The 22,456-nt window shown below is 42.1% G+C and overlaps 2 protein-coding genes across 8 annotated transcripts in view; one reads left to right on the forward strand and one right to left on the reverse strand.

Moving 5' to 3' along the window:
* Positions 1–4,892, forward strand: part of LOC105452014 (gamma-glutamyl hydrolase A-like) — a 7,506-nt gene extending 2,614 nt beyond the window's left edge. Inside the window, exons 2-9 of the mRNA XM_011692777.1 lie at positions 873–996; positions 1,524–1,574; positions 1,680–1,754; positions 1,845–1,999; positions 2,489–2,595; positions 2,762–2,990; positions 3,074–3,233; positions 4,149–4,892. Of these exons, the coding sequence (XP_011691079.1) occupies positions 873–996; positions 1,524–1,574; positions 1,680–1,754; positions 1,845–1,999; positions 2,489–2,595; positions 2,762–2,990; positions 3,074–3,233; positions 4,149–4,173 (926 nt within the window). The 3' untranslated portion in view covers positions 4,174–4,892. The remainder of the gene's footprint in view (positions 1–872; positions 997–1,523; positions 1,575–1,679; positions 1,755–1,844; positions 2,000–2,488; positions 2,596–2,761; positions 2,991–3,073; positions 3,234–4,148) is intronic.
* Positions 4,893–6,591: 1,699 nt separating this feature from the next.
* On the reverse strand, positions 6,592–21,474 carry LOC105452015 (zinc finger protein 271-like). Of its 7 annotated transcripts, XM_011692782.1 has the most exons (12): positions 21,355–21,474; positions 19,666–19,771; positions 18,240–18,671; positions 17,077–17,585; positions 16,829–16,970; positions 16,410–16,742; positions 16,058–16,302; positions 15,597–15,862; positions 11,095–11,316; positions 8,442–8,525; positions 8,140–8,357; positions 6,592–7,746 (listed from the first exon to the last, which is right to left on the reverse strand). In XM_011692782.1, the coding sequence occupies exons 2-12, from the start codon at positions 19,714–19,716 to the stop codon at positions 7,270–7,272; spliced, it is 2,979 nt and encodes a 992-aa protein (XP_011691084.1). In that variant the 5' UTR covers positions 19,717–19,771; positions 21,355–21,474; the 3' UTR covers positions 6,592–7,269. The 7 variants fall into 7 exon arrangements, with proteins under 7 accessions (XP_011691084.1, XP_011691083.1, XP_011691080.1 ...); XM_011692781.1 differs by having other exon boundaries at positions 8,140–8,525; positions 11,179–11,316; positions 21,355–21,473; XM_011692778.1 differs by having other exon boundaries at positions 8,140–8,525; positions 21,355–21,473.
* Between the last annotated feature and the right edge of the window lie 982 nt (positions 21,475–22,456).

Genomic DNA, 22,456 nt, shown 5'->3' on the forward strand with positions numbered 1-22,456 from the left:
GTGTGTGTGTGTGTGTGCGTGTGCGTGTGTCGTGTGCGTGTGCGTGTGTGTGTGTGTGTGTGTGTGTGTGTGTGTGTGTGTGTGTGTGTGCGTGCGTGCGTGCATGCGTGCGTGCGCGCGCGCGTATTAAATGATCAAAAAAGATTCTGTCTCATTTTTATAACAAAAAACAAACGTGTAAAAAATGTAGGAAGAAACTAATTTATTCATTAAAATATTATCCTTACACGCAATAATTATTTTCCAATAGGAAACAAGCATTAATAACATTTTTGTCAATTATAATCTCTTGAGATGAATAAGTTTTCCAACGTCTTTCCCACTTTACCTTACTGTTTCTGAACTGTTGATTCCACAGATAATTGTCCAGGCTTAAAAATAGATAATTCGAAGGACTAATGTTAGAAGAATAAGGAATGCATAAGAAATTCCTTATCTAAAAGTCTGAATTTTACAGGTCAAATGTGTGATAAAGCCTTGCATTCTACTCGTATATAGACTCTGATCTGCACAAATTATAATATAATTTAATAAGTAATTTAATGCTTGACGCAAAACCCTGCAATTAAAGATTATTCTTAAAAATCTCTAATTTTCTTCATAAAAGATTCTACTTTCACAGCAATATTGCTATATTCATAAGACATATCTATGAAATAAATGAAATGCGGAAAGTTTCGTTCGAAGATACATAATTGATTAAAAAAATTTAAACTTTTACCGTTTCAAAAATAATTTAAATTTTTACTAAGAATTCAAGTATGCATTTTTTTTGTTCCAAAGTCAAATCTTGCCGATCTCCTTTTGTATCGGGCCGAATATCTTTCGCGCTAAAATTCAAAAATAATATTATGCTTTTTTAATCCTTTAAGGTATTCTAACGCAGGAGATAGATTATAACTTAAACAAAAAGTATCCTAATCAATATCACAGCTACATCGCTGCGTCGTACGTGAAATTCGTGGAGGGTGCCGGCGCTCGACCCGTCCCAATTTGGTAATCACAACAATTTCTCATTATATACATTATACTCCTCGTTCATTGATTCGATAAATAATCCTCCTTCTGTAATTTAACTTTTGAAGAAATCAATATTTTTTCCACGTAGCTAACTATGAACATATTATAAATCATTTGTCAAATAATAAATAAAATAATTTAACCCTTTGTTGTACGATTTTTTAAATATTTTGCTAAATTTCAACATACAAATATATTTTAAATCCATGTCATGACTTAAAAAAACGCTTTTTTTATTATTTAAGGCCCGAAGACTTTTAAATAAACATAGGTCTTAAAAATCAATAGTTTTCGAGATGGAACGTTGAAGTTTCTCAAAAAAAATTTCTTTATCAATCTTCCTAAGTCTCTTTCTGTACAACAACTTTTAACAATTATGTAATTATAGAAAGTATCTCGTTTTAGATTAATGTAAATAGATGTAGAAAAGATTTCGCGATATTATATTTAATAATTATAACAGTTATATGACATAGATTAAAATATTACGTAACTTTTTATAGGATTGGTGGGAATGATTCGTACTATGAGGACATCTTGAGCAAAGTCAATGGGTATGTGTATTCTATACTATTTAAAAATAATATTCTATCATTTTTAAAACGTTCTACGTTACGTTATACACAAAAATCGTTTTCCAAGTGCGATATTTTTTTTAGAGTTCTCTGGCCAGGAGGTGCGACGTATTTCTATCAGAAGGAAGGCTACGCCGATGCAGGCGCCGTGATTTACAGGTCAATACAATTAAAAAATAAAGAATAATGATAACGCAACTCCACAATTATTCGGATGTGTATATTTTCTTCATTTGTTTGTTGAGACAGAATCGCGAAGAGCATCAACGAGAGAGGAGTGTACTTCCCGATACTTGGTATCTGCCTTGGCTTCGAACTCTTGACGTATGTCGCCGCGAATCGCGTTGAGCACAGAACGTCGTGCTCCAGTAAAAACCAGCCTCTTCCTCTAGAATTCACACACGGTAAATACTTCTTTCGAAATACATCGGAATTTTTTTCCGTTAAATTTATTTTTCCAGATTTCTTTGTGTTCCTCCTGTTACTTTCATTTTTAAATAAAATATCCACGAATTCTTTTTAGATTAAAATAATTTTTTCCAGAAATAATCACCTGGGATGATTTTTATAGCAAACAAATAAAGTTCTCCAGCTTTCTTTACCAACAATGAATCCTTTTTTTATTTCTCTTCATCTTTTTTAGAATAAATGAAAATAATAAATCTATACATAAGGATCTCAAATATTAAATTGTAGATCAAGAATATATATAATAATATATAGTTAATAATAATTAGTAGTTTTTTTATTAAGATGTTAAAACCACCAGGTGCAACAAAAATTTTTGCAAAAGAGAAAAACAACGGGCGACTATTCTCTGGTTAATGAAAGCTGCTTAGCGATAAGAATTCATTCAGGCTCGTCTCTTCAAGAAATGTAAACTTTTCTTTCAGACTTTAGAGAAAGCAATTTGTTTAAGAACGCCCCATCAGATGTCTTAAGGATCTTGGTTGGGGAAAACGTCACGGCGAATTATCATCAATTTTGCGTCACGAAGGAGGCAAGTGTTTTCTCTTTAGAAATGATTAGTTGAGATAGCGAATTAAAAAAGAAAAGCAATTATGTAACGCAAATTATTAATTATACAATATTAATATAATAATATAATATTAATTATATAAATGATTAATATAATATTAAATGAATAATTTTTTTCTCTGCTTTAGGATTTACGCCGAGTCAATATATCGGATGAATTTCACGTGTTGTCACTGAACCGCGATAAAAAAGGCTTGGAGTTCATCTCCACGTTGGAGCATAAGCAATTCCCTTTCTACGGATTGCAGTTCCATCCGGAGAAGAACCTCTACGAATGGGTGACCGGGAAGAATATCCCTCACGGGATTAACGCCACTGTGGCATCTCAATATTTCGCAAATTTCTTCATAAACGAGGGTAAGTAACACACTCGTACCCCTGACCAATTTTTGTGATTCGCTTGAAGAAGAATAAAATGTTGATCGTCTCTCTTTGCGCAGTCCGTAAGAATTCGCACGAATTCAGGACGAAACGGGAGGAGGAGCGGAGTCTGATCTACAATTATCCCGTTACTTACACAGCGCCGCAGAATTCATCCTTTCAGCAGTGTTACATGTTCAAGAAAAGCGATCGCAATGGCCTGCTCATAGAAAATGACGTGTAAGATTCAGGATAAAATTTTATTCTTAAGGGTAGGAAACAACACACACACACCACACGTCGCACGTTTTTTTTTGTACATGTACAAACGTCATCCTCTCTCTCTCTCTCTCTCTCTCTCTCTCTCTCTCTCTCTCTCTCTTTTTCTACCGTTGTTTTTACAAAAACTCTTCAAATGGACTCGACAAATTTTCACCTTCGTGGGCGCATGTCAGAAGAGAACCACAGGATTTGTTAATTTTAACGGAGTATATCTCGAGTGTCGTTAGTATACGATAAGACAGCACTGGGGGAAACACAGAAACAAAAGAAGATTGGTACGCGTAATTTCCACATTTAACATAACACCAGTGTATATTGTGTCACAACTGGGATACATAATATTACAATGGTGCATAATAAAATTCTATACATATTCTCGTTCTATCTAAAGTAAATAATATTTTTTTTTTTGAATCTTTTTATTTTCCCTCACCACGTTTTTCTCGCTCTGAGCCGAAGCGCCGGTCGTTACTGCTATGTTCGTGCGTTGCGGACGCATGTTGTTGCGTTGCGACCCTATACACAGGATTTTGCGTGAACGTCGCGCGCAAAATCTCTTTTCTCGACGAGGAACAACGGCGTTCCCGGTGGGAAGCCGTCGATACGACAACACACTCCCTTCGCATCGTGTACGCGCATCGTGCTCGCTTCGACCCAAAACGCTCGAACGCTCGGAGATATCCTGACTGCTTGCCATTAATCCTCATTCTTTTTTTTTATTATCTTTAAACAAGCACGAAACTAAACCTCTTAAAAGCATGAATCAACTCTTAGTTTTTATCCTCGTAACGTATGATAGTTATCATTATTAATAATCATAATAATTCATATAAACATTATTTCTATTTATTCCTTGTTACATGTTCTTCTTAGCAATGTTGCCGCGCGGGATGCATAGGTCAAACTGCAGAGGAAGTTGCTCCTTGTCTGTCCTTCCTTCTCTCTTTACATGTACGTCTCTCGTCGGAAGTATATATTTTTCTCCCCCCGCCGCCGAGGAAAAGAAAATGGATCTGGTCGTTTTCCCCCGGTGATTACCTCACTTGTGTATGTTACAGATTATATATACATAATGTATATAAGCACGAGAGCAGTATATATATTATACATATATATTTGTCCATCCCATATTAAGTGTATAAGATCGCGATGACTCGCGTGTCCTCTTTTCTCTCTTTATCTACGCTTATCTATTATCGCCCTCTCACCTCTCATTCTAATTTTTTTTTCCCCCGAGAATATAACAAAGGTCTACGCATAATGTAGGTAAATTCCGCACGGTATTTTTTTTTCATGTATAAGATGACCCTGCAGTACACTCAAGTTTTTTTTTTCACTGTTTCGTTACTTTAAATAGTACATATGATATCTAACTGTATTTCTCAATATGCTTATAGTATAATATATATATATATATTCATTATATATAATATATCTAGATTTCTACCGACTTGCGAACAACTTTCGTCGCACGCACGGGTTCACGCGGGTGACGCACAAACGCGCGTTAATAAATTTGTCGTACTCTTTATATAATGCCTATTTGTGATAGGTACTATTAATATTATACATAATTATATATATTTAACGCAAACGCGACGGCGCGATGATCGATCGGATGCGACTCTTTTTCTTTTGTCCCTAACACCGCTTTTGCGTGGTCCCCGGGTTCCCGTTTGAAATTTCACACGGGGCTACCGGTACCGCATACGCGCGCACGCGCGCGCGCGCGCAATCGTTCACCGCGCTGCCGCACTTATTTATCTCTCTTTACTTTTATCTTAACGGTAAATACGAAATACATGGCCTTACAGGATGATCGCTACAGTGATAGTGTTCCTCCCTTCTCGTGACCGATGGTACAAAAGAGAATCATTAATTAAATTTAATAACGAAACTTAAAACGTGAATATATCTGTTCTCGGTAACGCGTGAAATTTGACTCATACATACGTCGGTGTTATCTGTAAGTTTTTACTTTACCGGATCCGGCGTCAGTGGTATTCGCTTTGCAGTTGTTTGTATCGCCTTATACAAAATGCGACTGAGCCATATTGCACTCGATTGTAATAACTAAAACTAAAAATCAAAGCAAATTACAACGCTTAAGTTTTCAAGTCAAAATGCACTTTTTCAAAATAATCCTACTTTTTGCTTGCTCTGTGTGAATATTACAATTTTTTAAATAATACTTTAATAAATATAGTAAGAGCTATACGCTTGCTCTCTCTCTCTTTCACACCGAGATATTTAGACAATAAACATCAGTTTAGAATTTCTGAATAATACGAGTGAATATATAATCATATAGTAATTTTCTTTCTCGTGAGAAATAAACCAAAAAATAGTATTTTAGCAATGATTATTCTTAACAGAATAATCAAGCAGATGCATATATAGTTCGTTTTGTCAACAATCTTCATATATATCTGCAAATATAAAAATAAATTTACAATTCGAAATACCACTCCGGATCGAATAAGTTCCGTGAAAGTATAATGACAACACACTTTCATACAAAAATTACACAGAAGTCAATAATTAATGCCACCGACAATGTACTATTAAAAACCGACATTTTGTGATAAAAGTTCATTCAGTTGCTAAAATTTGAACGATTAGTTAAAATTAATTTACTATAATTCTGTTTTATATAGATACGTATATATAATTACAACACAATAATATTAGATTTTTATTCAAAACTGCACTTTTACTGTCATCCGTGTTTCATTTTCCATGTGGGCAAAAACGGAATACAAGTGCAATTTTTCAGCATCATATTATTGCGTCATAATAAAAATACGCTTTTTTATGAAGAATATGTATAAAAATAAATCGTAAATTCAGTACAATATATATAGTACAAAATTTTTTATATATTTATATATATATTTATTCACATATATATAAATATATTTAATATATAGATATATATATTTATATTTAAATATTATATTTTAAATATAAGTATATATTTTCTTCAACTACGCTCCAAAATTTATCCAAGGCTAGCTGTCTTTAATAGTAATTTGTCAGCGTTAAACGTAAAGCAATGGTCAATGTGACTAAACCTTCATGACTAAACCTCAATAATCATGGCTAAACCTCACTATGTTCGCCTTGTTTTGTCTGGATAATCGCTTACATGTCCCAATATCGACTAAAATATATTTGCAAATAGTGATTTACTAATACATATTTTCACAGGAAAATATACATATTCAAAGTCGCTACTCAAACTCGCAAATATATTTTGCCCGACATTCGCTATATATACGTGCCCCACCGGAAACTTCATTAATTGGCGAATGCAGACAGACAAACTAAAATAACATACAAACATAATCCCCAAGACGTCATTGACATTTATATAATTAGTGCCTCTTTGTTAAAATTATGGAAGCTTACTAAAGTATAACGAAGAAGTTATTACATATTTCTCATATAATCGCAAAAATCTGATACTCTGGGATATCCTCTTGCACAAATTTGGAACGAATACGTTATATGTTCGTTACCAATCGACTTATCAAGTACAAGCATAAACGAAGCAAAATCAAACTTTGGATAATAATCGCCGTAATAATTGTCGTAAAGAACAGTCATCAATGTTCTAATGCGCGTTCATGCGCGTATCACGAGCAATCGCTCTATATCGTCCCGAACAAAGTTCACTGCGAATCTTACGCGAAACGAAGATGGGTGTCGCAGCTGCCGCGGGGCATCATCACGAGCGGATCGAGCAGCACGCGAGAAGACACCGTTGATTCAAATGGCGCATAGTAAATCCTCACTGTAACCCAGGTCCTTAAGGAAACGATGAATGGCGCACAATCTTCACACTTCCTCGACGCAATCATATATTAAGTATACACAGCATGTATCATCTTCAAATGCCTCTTCTTATCTTCTCTTTTTCCTCTTTTCTTTATTTTTTGTTTCTTTCTTTCTTTCTATTTTTTCCTTGTCCAATCCCTGTAACTGTCTCGATCTAGTACGATGTCAATACACCGGGCGGTGTCGGCACGACCACCGTGTGTTGCGGCACCACAGGCGGCGCCGGCGGTGCTAATGGATGCCCGACCAGGACCGCCGCCGCTGCCGGTATCGGCAGGACACCGGATTGCGGTATGGCCGACGGTGTGCTAACCTGTGTCGGCGGTCCCTCGGCCGCGTGCTTGCGCAAATGCCGCAACATGTTGCCCTTCTCGACGAAGGTCTTGCCACAGTCCGGGCAACTGTGCGGCCGTTCATCTGAATGCGAACGCCGGTGCGAGACCAAGTGTCCTTTGCACATGAAATCTTTGGGGCACAGGTCGCAGCGGAACGGCCTCTCGGCGTTGCTGCCCTTGTTGTGCGAACGCATATGGAAGAGAAGATTACCCTTCAGCGGGAAACTCTTGCCACATTCTGTGCACACGAATGGACGTTCACCAGTATGGCAACGCATATGATTCACGAGATGCTCCTGTAACAGAATTAAAGAAAGAGATATGACAATTATTATCTGTCCTGTGATTGGAGAGGCTCAATGGAGAGAAATGTGATTATAGTCTTAATTATAAAAACTATTTGTGAACTGTCGTGTTTGCATTTATATAATATCAAAAATAATGCAAAATTTTACGCGATGTTATTATAAAAAGAAATATAAATATTTTATTTATTTTTAATAAGCATTATAATACGGAATAATCTTCTCTCTTTAACGTAAAGGACCAAATGTCTTAATAGAAAAAAATAAAAAATCCAATGTTTATTTATTTTATTTTTAATAAGCATTGTAATACGGAATGATCTTTCTCTCTTTGATGTAAAGGACCAAATGTCTTAATGAAAAAAAATAAAAAAATCAACGTACCTTTCTTGTGAATGGTTTGGAGCAAACGTTGCAACAGTGTGAAGAATCTCCGGTATGTTGACGGAGATGATTATTTAGATGTTCTTTCCTAGTGAACGTCCTCTGGCAAAACTCACACCTATGTGGAGATTCGCCAGTGTGGATGCGCACATGATTCGTCAAATGCTCCTTACGAGTAAATGACTTGGAGCAGAAGTGGCATCGATGTGGCGATTCGCCTGTGTGTTGACGCACGTGATTGGTCAAATGTTCCTTCCGCGTGAAGGATTTGGTGCAATACTGGCACTTGTGCGGTGACTCACCCGTGTGCTGCCTGACGTGGTTCACCAGGTGATCCTTCCGCGTAAATGCTTTCGGACAGTATGAACAGCGGAAGGGCGTCTCCCCTGTACATATTTTACAAGCGAATTCGCAATGTTTGAGAAAAAAAGTGTTACCGTCATTCAGAACTCAGTGGAGTTATCCTGCACAAGGCGAGTTTTGCCTGACGCAACGCACGGAGAGGATGCACAATATCGAATGGGACAGAAGTGGGGCAGAAATTTCCAAAAAGCGGAAACCATCCAAAAGGTGAAAAATAAATTGATCGAATACATAAAATTCATGTTGAAGTTAACATGTATTCGTTCTAAAATTGGATAATGAAAATCATCTATGCAAATCGAGAAGCAAGACATTGTGTTGTAATTTATCTCACTCTCTTTTAACAAACTAGAAACGCTTTAATAAATTAAGAACAAATTCTAAATTTTAATCTAGCGCCAACGCTGTTTAATTATTTAGAATCACTAAATATTGAATCACAAAAATTGAGAACTTTACTACTACTTTGGGGAAAAGAACTTTGTGTTATTTTATATTCGATATTGCCGTGTCCCTACGTTACATCGAAGGAAAGTCAACTTGTACAGCAATATATTATAGTGTACTCTGATATAATACACTCTCTAATTTTGTATATCAAATACTGAAATGCTATCGTACTACCGTTACTTTAAGCATGAAACTCTACCTTGCGATTATTAAAAGCAAGTATATGTGTATCACGATTTCTCTTTTGATCTCACATCTAATCTAATTGACACTCTATATATTTGGCTATATTTCAACTAAACCAGAGCTCGAGACTTGTACCACCCACGATACAAATGAAGTCAAAGTTACAAGCTATGGAATTATTTACAAGTCTCCGACACAGTGTGAGATATAAAATTCATTTGTGGCAACTTGTCGGGAATGCGGGATGAGAGCTGTGAACACTTATAAATGACTGAACTGTTCAAGTACTGTTAATAGGAGGCGTGTGTGATAATGAGAGCGGTGTATTAGGCAGAACTGCAGCAAAATGTCCCTGGCGGGGAATTCCGGTGATGAAGTGGAGTTTTGCGATGATCGGTTAGGTGTGTGTATAACGCGCGTGTGGTGTAAAACTTGATGTGAGACGCGTAACGATGAGAGCGACCGAGAATGAGCGAGACTTTATGGTGATTATCCCCCGTCTAAATGAAAAATCAATTCCCATGCAAGTGTCCGATCTTCAGCTGTATGCGCCAACCGTACATGTACAGGGTGTCGCACTTCTTAGCGGATCAATCGTTAACGACAGAATCTCTTAAGTAAAGACGACAGTTCTGACATACTCAAATAAACGGGATTCTGAGTTGACAAGCGAATGAGAATGCAAAGGGTACCTTCCACAATGCCGTGCTTCAGAATCTCAAATAAATAATTTCGCTTTTAGTTGTGTCTCGACGTTAATTTCGTTCAAATAGAACTGATTTATCATCCAAATTCACGTTTTTACTTCAGAGACGCAAAAGTGCCGGTCCATAATGAGGATTTTAAACCCTAAGCGCAATAAGAAATAGACCAATCGCAATCAAATATGAGGAGAATAATCGATTGTAACTGGTCAACATCTTACGGTGATGGGCTTGAAATCCTTATTGTAAACCGACATTAACAATCGCGCGTCGATAATGCTGTCGAGGAGAAAAAATCGACTCCAAAGATCGCGCGTCGTTAAAAGGTTGCTAAAGGAGACCAAACTCCATGGCATCGCTGTTTTACCGATGATTTATGCATGCGGTTGATGTAGTAGTGTAATAGTGGTGATGTAGTAGTGATGTGTTTATGTTTACTATCATCAGTACACACACTTTGTAACAAATTTTCGTAAATGTGTAAATTTTTAATCGAAAATTAAGTATCTAAATCTCTAATTCTAACAACTCCATGTTGTCTCTCCATGTAATCTACCAATCTAGCCACCGTAATTTCGTAAGTATGAATTGCAGAGAGCTTTTATATCAAGCACGCTGACTTGACAGCATGCTCTAGATGCTACAGAACTAAGAAATGATAAAGATCTAAATTACAAAATGTTTTTTTCCTTCTCAGAGTAAATTCCGGGCATCCGACACGTATTAATGCGTATACTTTTAATTCTGGAAAAGGATTTCCAAGTCTATTAAAGTAATACGTTAGAAATCTCGACACAAAAATTATAGTGTTCAATCGGTAAAACGGACGACTTTAAGATCCCTTTCAAAACGGCAAATCCAATAAAAAAGTAAAATAGCCTGTGTGTATGAAGCCCAGATGTGTGAAACCGGAAGCGTGTGGAGAGATGCGTGTCTCGACTCGCGTTCAATCGAACCACCTAAATACGATGTTATACGCGAGGTGTGTAACTACACTCTCTGTCATAGAGTCCCCCTACAATATCGATCTCTTAGTTTCTAGAGAAAAACAAAACAAAAAAATAAATAAAAAAAGAAAGGGAAAGAATGAAATCTGAATTCTCTTTTCTCTTTCTGAATGCATATAAGTACATGTAAATATATAGAGATATAAATAAAACCACGAAAACACAACTACTTTTTAATAGAGATACTCTTATAACAACGATTATATCGGTTGCCCGTGAAGTGAACATCTGCCAACCGCTCTCACCTGTGTGTTGGCGGATGTGGTTAACAAGGTGTTCCTTTCTGGTGAACGATTTGGAGCAGAAGCCGCATCGGTGTGGAGACTCACCCGTGTGCTGGCGAACGTGGTTCAGGAGGTGTTCCTTTCGCGTGAACGTCTTCGAGCAGAAGTCACAGCGGTGCGGCGTCTCGCCCGTATGCCACATTATGTGGTTCGTGAAGTGCTCCTTCCTCGTAAACGACTTACCTGCGTACGGCAGCGTTAAACAGAAAGAAAAGCACCGAGAACAGGCGCGCTTCATTAGATTGCAATGTCAGACGCGAGGGGAAGAGACGTTTATAATATAATATACGCGTTGCAAATCGCGCGACTGGGACGATTCCAAGACACGTGAGGGAAGGGGGGGGATTCGCAATTAATCTTCTATTACTGATAATTAATCGTTCAGATATACGACGGAGTTGTCTTTGGAAGACTGTGGCCGAGTCATTCCTGACTCATACTCTATTAAATAATCAAAAGTTGCATTCCACATATAAATACAATACATAAATAGAAAAAAAGCAACAGTTTTCAAGTTTGATCTTCAACACTCTCGCGAGATGTGAGAGGGATGTATAAATAATGTTCGAAAACCAATGGGGACCGGTCGGATTTCGAGTGACGTCAGCCACCGCCAGCCAAAGGGGGTTAATCACGCTTGTGATCCGCGAGTGCTCATCGCAATCGTTACGGGTGATTTTTTTTCGCCCAATCACGTTGAGCCACATCCATCGAAAGGTGAAACCAACATTCCACGAATGCACGGAACGAATTCCACGGAACGAAAGCAATATTGCGGCAACGTTGCAACGTAACGCAGGTTACGTATAATGCCGCAATATTGCTGCGATGTTCCAAGCCTGGAATTATTATAATTAAATAACAGATCAATTGAAAGAAGATGGTGAAGGTGCGCGAGGAGGAGCCTCGAATGCGCCTCGACGAGTGGCATCCAAAGCGGCTCGAAACCTTCGAGACCGGATTTCGTTCGCTCGACATCCACGGGTCTCCGAAAAAGTCTCGCAAAACGAGCGCGCGCGCGCCCCAGAGGAATGAAAGTCGCAGGTCATTCGCGCGCGGGTTTCCCGCAAATTTCGAAAAACGGAACATCGGACGCGGTCGACGTGCGCTTACATGTTACGTGCAGTCACGTGACATGTGCAGATCGGCGCGCATGCTTGCGGCTCCGCGTCGAGTAAAAATACAAATTTTGAATTTTGCCACACTTATAGCGGCGCGGACTTTGCGGCAGACTTTTTTTACTCTGTATCCCGTCCGCGATCGCGCGAGGCGAGTACGTCCTATCGACACGCGTGATCAACGCGGCGAAGCCGCAATTGACCGATCGCGCTCCACCTTGGCACGCAATCGACCGTATGCGGATCTCGGAATTTTTGCATTTTTCAGCCAAGCATATATCCGATTCGCGCTGCACCGACTCGCGCGAAGAGGAATCAACGGATTTCCTTCGCCGTGCGACGCTGAAGACTCGAGCGTTTTCTTTTCTCAACAACGACCATTGAACAGATATGACACTTCACGAATCCGTGATCCGCTGCAATTTTGATGCGGACGGAGAGTGAACAAGATCACGCGATGTGCGATCGAGCTCCGGCTCTCTCGCGTCGCACGAGAATAAACTCCACGAGGAACCAGCGTCCTGGACGCCGCTTGGAAGACCACACGGATCTATCCGCCGAAGAAGAATAAAATTTCCCGACGCATCGCCGATATATAAGAATGGCACACGCAAAATGACGGCGTATCGGGAGGAAGCGGCCCGGGAGGTGCGACACGCGATCGAGCGAGCGAAATTAACGGATATAAGCAAGGGCGGACGGGGGGAGGGGGAAGGGGGGCGCGGGCAGAAAAGACCTCATTATACGAACCGCTTAAATTTACGAAATAGCAAGTCATGCCATCACAGTTCACGGTCAGATGTTGAGACGAGAAATAAAGGGGGCCCCTTTATTGGAGGTGCCGGCCGGCGGCGGGTTGGAGCCTCGCGCGATTCCCGAGGACTGAGGAAGGAAGAAAGGGGTTTCCCCCGTCGTCGTCGTTGTCGGCCGGTCGGTCGGGCGGGCGGGCAGGCGGGCGGGTGAGGGCAAGCGCACCGACGCGGCTCTCTAAGGTTAGAGGGGCGCCTCCTCGCCTCCGCGCCACCGCGAAGGAATGCGCACGACCCGCGCTCCGCGGGAGCCGGCCGACCGACCGGGCGAGGAAGGGGCGGCTTTACTCGCGATGCGCGATCAATTCTCGCGAATTTTATTTCACCGCCGCGGCAGCGGCTGCGGCTGCACGCACACACACACACACACACATACACATACACACACACACAGGTGCGCGCGCGCGTGCACGTACGTATGTATTGTACACACAAATACGTGTGTACAATACATGACGTGTGTACGTATGTGCGCGCACGCGGGTGCGTTCGACGTAACTCCCCCGGTCCGCGTCCGCGCCGCATCCGTCGCGTTTTACCGAGCGCGCGCTCGACGACTCGAGAGAGGAACACTTGTCAAATCTCATCGATCGCGCGGCGCTCACACCGACGCCGGTCCGTGTGGCAGCGTCAATTTCTTTTTTTTTCTTTCTTTCGTTTTTTTTTCCATTCCTCTTACGAGTCGAGGAAATCGCTTGTTCGCGGAAGCAGAACAGATGCGCGTACAAGCTCGAAGATTTCAAAGATGCACAACTCTCCTCGATCCTTGCTCGAAATGACTTGAATTATGAGATACTTATTGGAATCGATACTTCGGCAGGTTATTTAAGTCTTCGAAGATTATTTAAGTTAAATATTGAAATTGTTTTGGAAATTCTTAATGTACACGTGCAACTTTTGCAACAATTATAAAAACGAATTTTTTTGTTATAAACGCAAATTTATTACCCTACAAATATATAAGTTAAATTCATTATGGATCGTAGATATACTGATGAGCAATGTAACATTTTCAGTTATTTTTCCAACTTATTTTTCATTCTTTTTTCTTCGAACTGTGTAAATTTATTAGTAAATTTATTATTCAGTTATTTCAGGAGATAGATTGTGCATCTCTGTGGACTCCGTTTTATTAATTAGTATTGGTAGATGTATTCAAATATTGTCAATTGGGATAAATTTGCAAAATATATATACAGCAATAAAAAATTTCAATACTTTGAAGCTTACAATGCGTTCTCTGAAAAAATGTACACACTGTATTAATTTTTCAACGCAAACATAAATTAAAAAGCGCATTTCATGTGTGTATGTAAAAATCATAATAAGCATGTTTGTTAGATTGAAAAGCTAGAATAGGACTTCAAAGTTAGAATTAGTAAGTCATTTTTCTTAGTCCAATTGCTTAAACCTTAGAACTATACATTTTCTTATTAAGTGCATAACATTTGATGCACTAAGGTCCAAATTCAGTAGACTTTAACAAAATCTACTTGCATTTTTAATAATACTTTAATTAACCAAGAATAAAAATTGAAAATGACAAGAAGTTTCAAAAATTCCACAACAAATCAGAAAATGGATTCGTTGTATTTCAGTGTAGATTTTTAGGGTTAAATTATTTAAACTTCTAAAAAAGCTTAAATAATTTTCTCTTTAAGAAAAATTTTCTGTATTTGCTACTTTAATAATTAAAGATGATGGATTAATGCAGAATGCAGTATATATTTTGTATCTCGGATAATGTATTATTAAATAATATAACATACTTACCTTGTTAGCGCTTCAATTTCACTAAATCTACATTGATCTTATGGTAAATTCGTCTTTCATAATAAAGTATTTTTGGCGGCAACACTCCATCAATTCGATAGTCAATTATGAAAATATTTCAAACATTTTACGCGAACCAATTTACAATCAATTAAAAAACCGTTAATTTTATGTCGCAAATGTGTTACCTTCATGCGGAATTTAAATATTAATACATATCTGGATAGCCAAGAGTAACTACGAGTCAATATAAGACGGCAAATGTAGATACCAGTGCAATAATACACTCAAATTCTATCGATAAAGTTAAGAAATATTGGATTCTTATCTGGATTCACTTCAACCGCAACACAAATAACTATAAAAATAATATCTGCATTTCGGTTAAAGAGATGTCGAATAAGAATCGAAAAAAGTCAAAAAATATTATTTTCAACATTGCCGATAATTTGAATGTGTATTATCGCATGTATCTACGATTACTGGCTCATATTTGGTAATTTTTATTTTATTTTATTTCAATTTCCTGAAATATCAATTTCTTTTCTAATTTAGAAAACATTAATCTCACGGGAGGTGTTTAGAGGAAGATGACAATCGCGTCAATTCAGAAAGTTTCTGGAATCGTCCCATCAAATATCGTAATTTGCTTCGTCGCTTGTCTTATACTGACAACGCGAATCTTTTTTTCTTCGCCCGAATTAATTTTCAAACTTTTACGAGATTACGAACCGGAAAACATAAGAAGCAAAATTATACTTACCGCATATTTCACAACGGAACGGCGTGTCGTTTGTGTGTGAGCGCATATGGTTAGCGAGATGTTCTTTGCGCGTATACTTCTTGCCGCAAGCTTGGCAATGATGAGGGGTTTCTCCTGTATGCCACATAACATGGTTCATAAAGTGTTCTTTGCGAGTAAAGCTCTTCTTGCAAATATCACATCGATGTGGAGTCTCACCAGTGTGTTTGCGAACGTGATTTACCATATGCTCTTTTCGGGTAAATGTCTTCGAACAGTATTGGCATCTGCAAGAATCATGCCGACATATTTCATTCTGTTATCTCCAAAGCCGTGTACTTAATATCCACGAACGATTTTCACAATAAAATTGGCATAATTATTAATGTTATCATTGCCACTTGCTACATTTATTATTCACTAGACGCTATCAATCGTGCTTCGACATCTAAATAAAATCCTATCGTTGAATGAAGACCTACCTGTACGGTGTCTCGCCAGTGTGACATCTCGTGTGGTTATCCAAATGCTCTTTACGCGCGAAACTCTTACCGCAGACCGTGCAATTGTACGGTTTGTCGGTGGCGTGTCGCTTCATGTGACGTTCCAGCGAAGGTGCGTTCGCGAAGACGTGAAAGCAAACGGTGCAAGTAAACATGGATCCGCCCAGGTGACATTTGCCGTGGCGCGTCAAGTCGTTTGCGTTCGAGAACGCTTTACCGCATACCTGAAATCATCGCACACTCAATAACTGCGATCTGCGATATGCATATCGGGTGTGAATCACCGCGCACGCATAAAAGATTCGCCACGTTTGTGTATATATATATGTACCTGACACGTGAATGGCTTCCTCTCGGTGTGATATCTGCGATGTACAATGAGCTGATAACGAAACTGGAAGATCTTTCCGCATATCTCGCAAGCGTGGCTGCCAACCGACACGGGCGACGCGCTCGGGCCGGGCGTCGCTTCGCCGTCGCTCGACTTTATGTCGAATTTGTTCAACTGGACCTGCTGCACGATTGGCGTGCCGTTCTGTATCGTGGTAACTGTCTGTGTGGGCACGGTGCTGCCCACTAGAGTCGTCCCGGCTGCAATCTCGCTCTGCAGCTTTCCGAAGACCTCGTGATACGCCAAGAGTTGGTTAATATCCTCAACATTAACCTGCCGAGCGAAAGAGAACAAATGCGACGGTCTTAATATTTTTAGATTTACAATTATTCACGACGGTTAATCACGACATCACATACCTTGTACATATTTTGTACCATTTCGACGCCGAGAGTCTTGGCCAAATCTTGCTCGTTTCCTGCGCTAATTTTGACAACTGATCCATCTGCTGTCCTCACGTCCATCATGTGTCCGCCTGGTTTCAAGTCAGGGACTTGAAATCTACGGAAACAGCACAGTTTTATAAATAAAACTCATCAATCCAGTATCAATAACAATCAATAACGATTTAAAAAACCCAATTTAACCCCCCCGTCTTTGTACATACTGGGTCATATTAAGTTGCCGCAATTCCTTCTCCTTCTCGGGTTTCTCGGAGCTGTTCTGGCTTCCTCCCTCGGTAGTGGAGTTACCGCTGATATTGACCCCGATCTGCTGCTGTTGCTGCTGCTGTTGCTGCTGCTGTTGCATCAAGCTCTGTTGAAGATCTTGGGGTGGTTGTAATTGCAGATCGCATTGAACTTGACAGTGAACCTGATTGTCGCTGCAACGCTCGGTGGTGCAACTACCGCCCTCGTCCTTGACTTTGTTGTCGTCTCGCTGCGCGTTCTGGCTGTGCGCCGTCGGCCCATTGTTCTGAGCGTTCTGATGATTCGGCATCTGATGATGAGACTGCTGCTGCTGCTGCTGCGGCGGTTGCTGCTGTTGCTGCTGGTGCAGCTGCTGCTGTGCTTGCGCCTGCATTTGTTGTTGCATTTGTGCATGTGCAGCCAGGTGACTAACACTCGCTGGTATATGTGCGCCGTCTAAATTAAGGCCGGGAAGAGATACAGGAATCTGTCAAACATACACAAAGGAGCGTTCTTAAGTAATATAATATTTGAAATATATATTTGTAAATTATATATAATTATATATGATATTTTGCGATAGGAATCACAAGAGTTTTAAATAAGCAGCTCATATAGAATTATATTTGTCTTGGATCGTTTGATATATATTAAAATATAATCCTTTCGAGCATTCTCCACTAACTTTCTAGACGCAAATATGTATTAAGTAATTAACAAGTCTAATCTGCACACGCATAACGCACTATGGGTAACAAGTAGAATGATAATTAATATTTAAGAAGTGGCTTTCGTACGTGAAGTGACAAACTGTAAAATATATATATATATATATATATATAGGTATATATATATTATATATATATAATAGATATAATGCTAAAATTACGGAAGAGACCGAAATTCAAATGAAACGCAAGTGCCAATAATCGAGCACTTTTTGACTATTACATAGTTGTCACCTACGTGTGCGCCGCTTACTCACACGCATCTCCGTTGAAAAAAAAAAAGTGGTGCGCGTTAACCGCAACTCCTGCAAAAGCGTAAAATCTACCTACTCCACAGATTCGGAGTAATCTGTAAAGCCGCATTCAAAATTGTTGTCGTTACACAAAACACGTGCCGCTACACATTAACAAACCTGTGGATTCGACTGCAGAGAACTGTGGTGGCTGCTGCTGCTGCTGCTGCTAACTGAAGGCTGATGATGATGATGCGCGGCTGTTGACTGTTGCTGATGATGCGAGCTGGAAGTCAACGCCATTTCCTGGTTCAGTGAAGAGGCTGGCTCTTTGGAGGATGATGCCTCCCCACCGCCACCACTCCTATGCGAGGAGTTGTGGTGGGAATGGTGGTAGACCGAGACTTGTGGTAGCGGTCCGGGAGAAAACAGATTGGTGAGGACCCAATACTTAGCTACCGAGGAGGCTACCGAGGAGGCTAACGCTACGGCAGTACCTACACGCAGGTCCGCGGATGAATGGGGAGTACTCCCTACATTGCCAAGACTCGCGGTCGCAGTAGCCAAACCACCTGGGTATGAAGGACGACCACTTTGACCCGCGTTTACATCCTACCGATATACATTCAGACATTTGTACAACATTGATAGGGCATGCAGCGGCATGCACCAGGCTGAAATCCAATCGACAAATGCGCCACTTTTGACACGTGTCTCGCTCTCGCTCCCTCTCTCTCCCCCTTTCTCTCTCACTTTCTCACTCTCTCTCTCTCTTTCTCTCTCTAGCACAAGACGAAGGATTCCACGGATATTCGAAGAGTTTGCTCTACCCGGAGAGACAGCGGTGTTTTCTGTGTTATATACAGAATGTGAACCTTGAGAGGAAAAAACGTTCTCTATCTCCACACCTGTGCCAGGCCGTACGAAGTGATCGTACAGAGGGTGGGGTGGGGGGGAGGCACTCTGTTCTCAAAACTTAAATACATGCAAATCTGTTAAAGCTCGATACGTTTGTATTATACGTATGAAGACAACGGGAGAAGCAAAAATATATATTACGAGTTACAAGAGTAAAGAAGAGTAGAGAAGAAAGCGTAAGCCATCTGTTATGTATATATATATATATATATGTATATACGTACGCTACAAGCATTTCTAACCTAAGGACTATAATAAAAAATTATCAGCAATTTGACTTGTGTGTAACTACGCACAAAGTGAAAATATAATACTCTAAGAGGCAATTTATCGTACAGGTAAAAATATTGTTGCAAGTAACGAAACGTAAATGAAACGTTGCATTGAAACTGTGATCAAAACGTCACATGGGTGTGTGTATGTGCTCTAACTCCAATAAAGGTTTCATGTGAAATTATAGATAATCTAGCCTTCTGGCACGGGACACACAATTCAGTTATGGCAGACTGAAAGTGAAACAATCCGTCAAAAATTAAACAAAGCTCATTATACAAATGTCTCAATATATCTAAATGTCAGCACAAGTGCATCTGGTGTAAATCGTCATTTGCGCATTTGTAGTTTGGTGTATTAGCCTGTTTTTTTTCTTTTTCTTTGTTTTTTTTTGCGACTGTGGAAGGTACCTCACCTCTTGTTGTGCCTGCGTTGTCGCTGGCAATGCATGCTGCTCACTATTCATCTTCGTTCACTGAAGAATATTAATTAAACGTGTCTGACATACTTCATTTCTCATCCTGCAAAATGCATTATGTAAGGTTAATCTCGGGGATTTACGCTCTGTCGTGTGTTATTCGCTACGTTTCACAGAAAATACTAAGTATAGCGCGAGGTAACGGATCGACGAAACACACGTTACTCGCTAAAGGGCAGCAGGGCCCCAAAGGACTGCCGAGGTTGAAGGAACCGTTTCGCAGGCGTTTCGAGACGTTGAACAACAACAATCGGGGGGCGGGGGGGGGACCCTTTCGACAAGCAGGCGGCTCGATTAGCGTGCGAAAGTAGCGTGTCACGCTAATTAGATAAATGTAATGCGCAACGGCAAGCGTATTTGAGTTTGTAACGACTTTTTGTTGTGCAATATCGATTCGCAAAGATATCAAAAATGCGCACCATATTGCTAATATCTAGTGGGAGATGCTCCGATTCTCCCCACGATTTGCGGCTCTCGTTTAACTCTCTCGAGCGAGTGTACGTATACGCCTAAGTAGTAAGTATGAGCGCGCGGTTATCGCGCCGTGCGCCAATCTCCTGGACGAAGACCTACGCCGTCGCGGATCCGCCGATACGCGACGGCGACGGCGACGACGGTGGACGACGAGTGGCGGGCCGAGTTGCGCGAGAGAGGTAGTTCTACCTCGAACGAAACGTGCTACCGTCCGTTTAACCTCGAAAAGTCAGCCGTGCCACGAAGGCGACGGGCGAGCGAGTAGTCGTGCGTAACCGCGTCCCCGAGTCCGCGTAAACATTCGCGCCAAACGAGCGAGCGAGCGCCGCGTGAGCGGGAAGACGCCATTCGGCGGCGGCGGCGGCGGCGGCAGCGGCGGCGATGATGACGATGACGATGACGAGCGAGAAGGTACGCGCCGCGTCGTCGCGATATACGATTACATTTTAACCTCGCCGACGATCCTCTCTCTCTCTCGGCGGGTACGTCGATCGCTCGCTCATTCGCTCGGCCGCGAGCGGGAAAGGGTGAGTCATCCTTTGGTGCGCGCCATGCCGCGCCACCGCCGCGACAAAACGGAGGGACTCGGTCCTTCCAGCCGCGACGACTCCCCTCGCATCTTTTCCCTCGTCCCTATTCTCCTCACCCCTTTTTTTCCCGCGTTTCGAAATAAAATTCTACCCGACATCGCCGCGGCCGCGGAGGGAAGCCGAGGGGGGAAAGAGAGACGGTGACGCGCGGAAGGCGCGGGATCGGGAACGGACGGACGGGATCTTTAATGGCGCGGGCCGCCAGAGCGGCTCGCGACGGAGAAACGGAACGGGCGCGTACCAGGCGGCGAGCGACCGACCGCCGCGTAACCGTCGACGGCGGCAACCCCGTCGTCGGGGCATCGGTCTCACCGATGCCGAGGCACGTTGCATTGCCGCCGTCGGCCTGGCTCGCTCGCTCGCTCGCGTTACGCTCCTTCGCATATACGCAGAGAGCAACGGGGACAAGGGGCCAACACAAGATGGACGGTGACTACGCGGACTCGGGGACGAGGGGGAACGCGGACGCGCGGTGCGGCGCGGAGCGGCGCGCCGCGGCGCAACGCGGCACGTCCCGGGTGTCGTATATACGGGGTATACGCGGGCAAGCTTGGAAACTCACGTGGTGCGCGGTGCCGTCGGCGGTTCTCGCATCTCGTACTCCGTCGGCTCCTGGGCCGCCTCCTCCTCGCCTCCTCTGCCACAACACACACGCGCGCAACGGGGGAGAGACGCGCCGCCCGTCCCGATCCAGGGAACGCGCGGGGAGAGGCAGGGCCCGCGGTGGGTTGGGGCGAAGGGGGGGGTGCCGACTGCCGCGACGCGACGAGGCGGGTGGGGAGAGAGGAGAGGAAGGAGGAAGTCCGCACTTCGGCCGCCTGGCGCGCCGCCGCCACCGCTGCGCGCGCGCGCGCGCGCCGCGTCGCGCTCCTTCGCCGTCTCTCCCGACGTCTCACCTCGCCACTGGCACCCACAAGCAAAATTCCGATAATGGCCACGCGTCCTCGTCCGCCGTCTCTTCAACTGCCGCGACGGGCAGCCCGGCGAGGCCGGGACGCGGGACGGCCGCTTACGATCGCGGCGGACGCCAGGTCGCGCGAAAATTTCACGGGAACGTCGCCGGCGGGGCCTACGTGCTCGCGGTTAACAGAAAATACGACGACTGTCATGGCGGCCCCTCGCCCACCCCGCAGGAACTTACGCGCGCGGGGGCACTGCCGAGTGGACGGTCGTGGGACCGGTCTCGTCGGGCGGCTTTCGCCCGGCGGGGGGCCCGGCGGTGCCGAAATAGAAATTATGCGGCCTGTTTTGCGACGAAATGTCGCACGGTCCGCTCGCATTCCTACGGGTAAATGCGCTCACCGGCCCCCCCCTCGTCTCGCCGAGGCTGCGCGCGCTGCACGCGGTCACGCGCGCGGCCGCTCATTTCCGGTGGCGGGAAAACCGCGCGTATACGAAAGCGCGTGAAGTCCCGTTAATCTGTTGTTCGAACGATGAGAATTTATAGTAATGTTTTGTAATTCCCGCGTTAGGTTACAATACATGCAATACGTGCAATACATGTGCGCAAATAGAATTATTTTTAAAAAATTGTGTAATTATATTTAAGAAAATAATGACGACATTGATATTTCGGAAAAAATACATGGATATAAGAAATGTCATTGTATCCATTATATTTTTTTAAACTAATTTATAATCTATAAAAAATTTATTATCGATTA

The sequence above is a fragment of the Wasmannia auropunctata genome, unplaced genomic scaffold (assembly GCF_000956235.1).
Source record: "Wasmannia auropunctata unplaced genomic scaffold, wasmannia.A_1.0 LD336038.1, whole genome shotgun sequence".
In the NCBI taxonomy this organism is placed as follows: domain Eukaryota; kingdom Metazoa; phylum Arthropoda; class Insecta; order Hymenoptera; family Formicidae; genus Wasmannia; species Wasmannia auropunctata.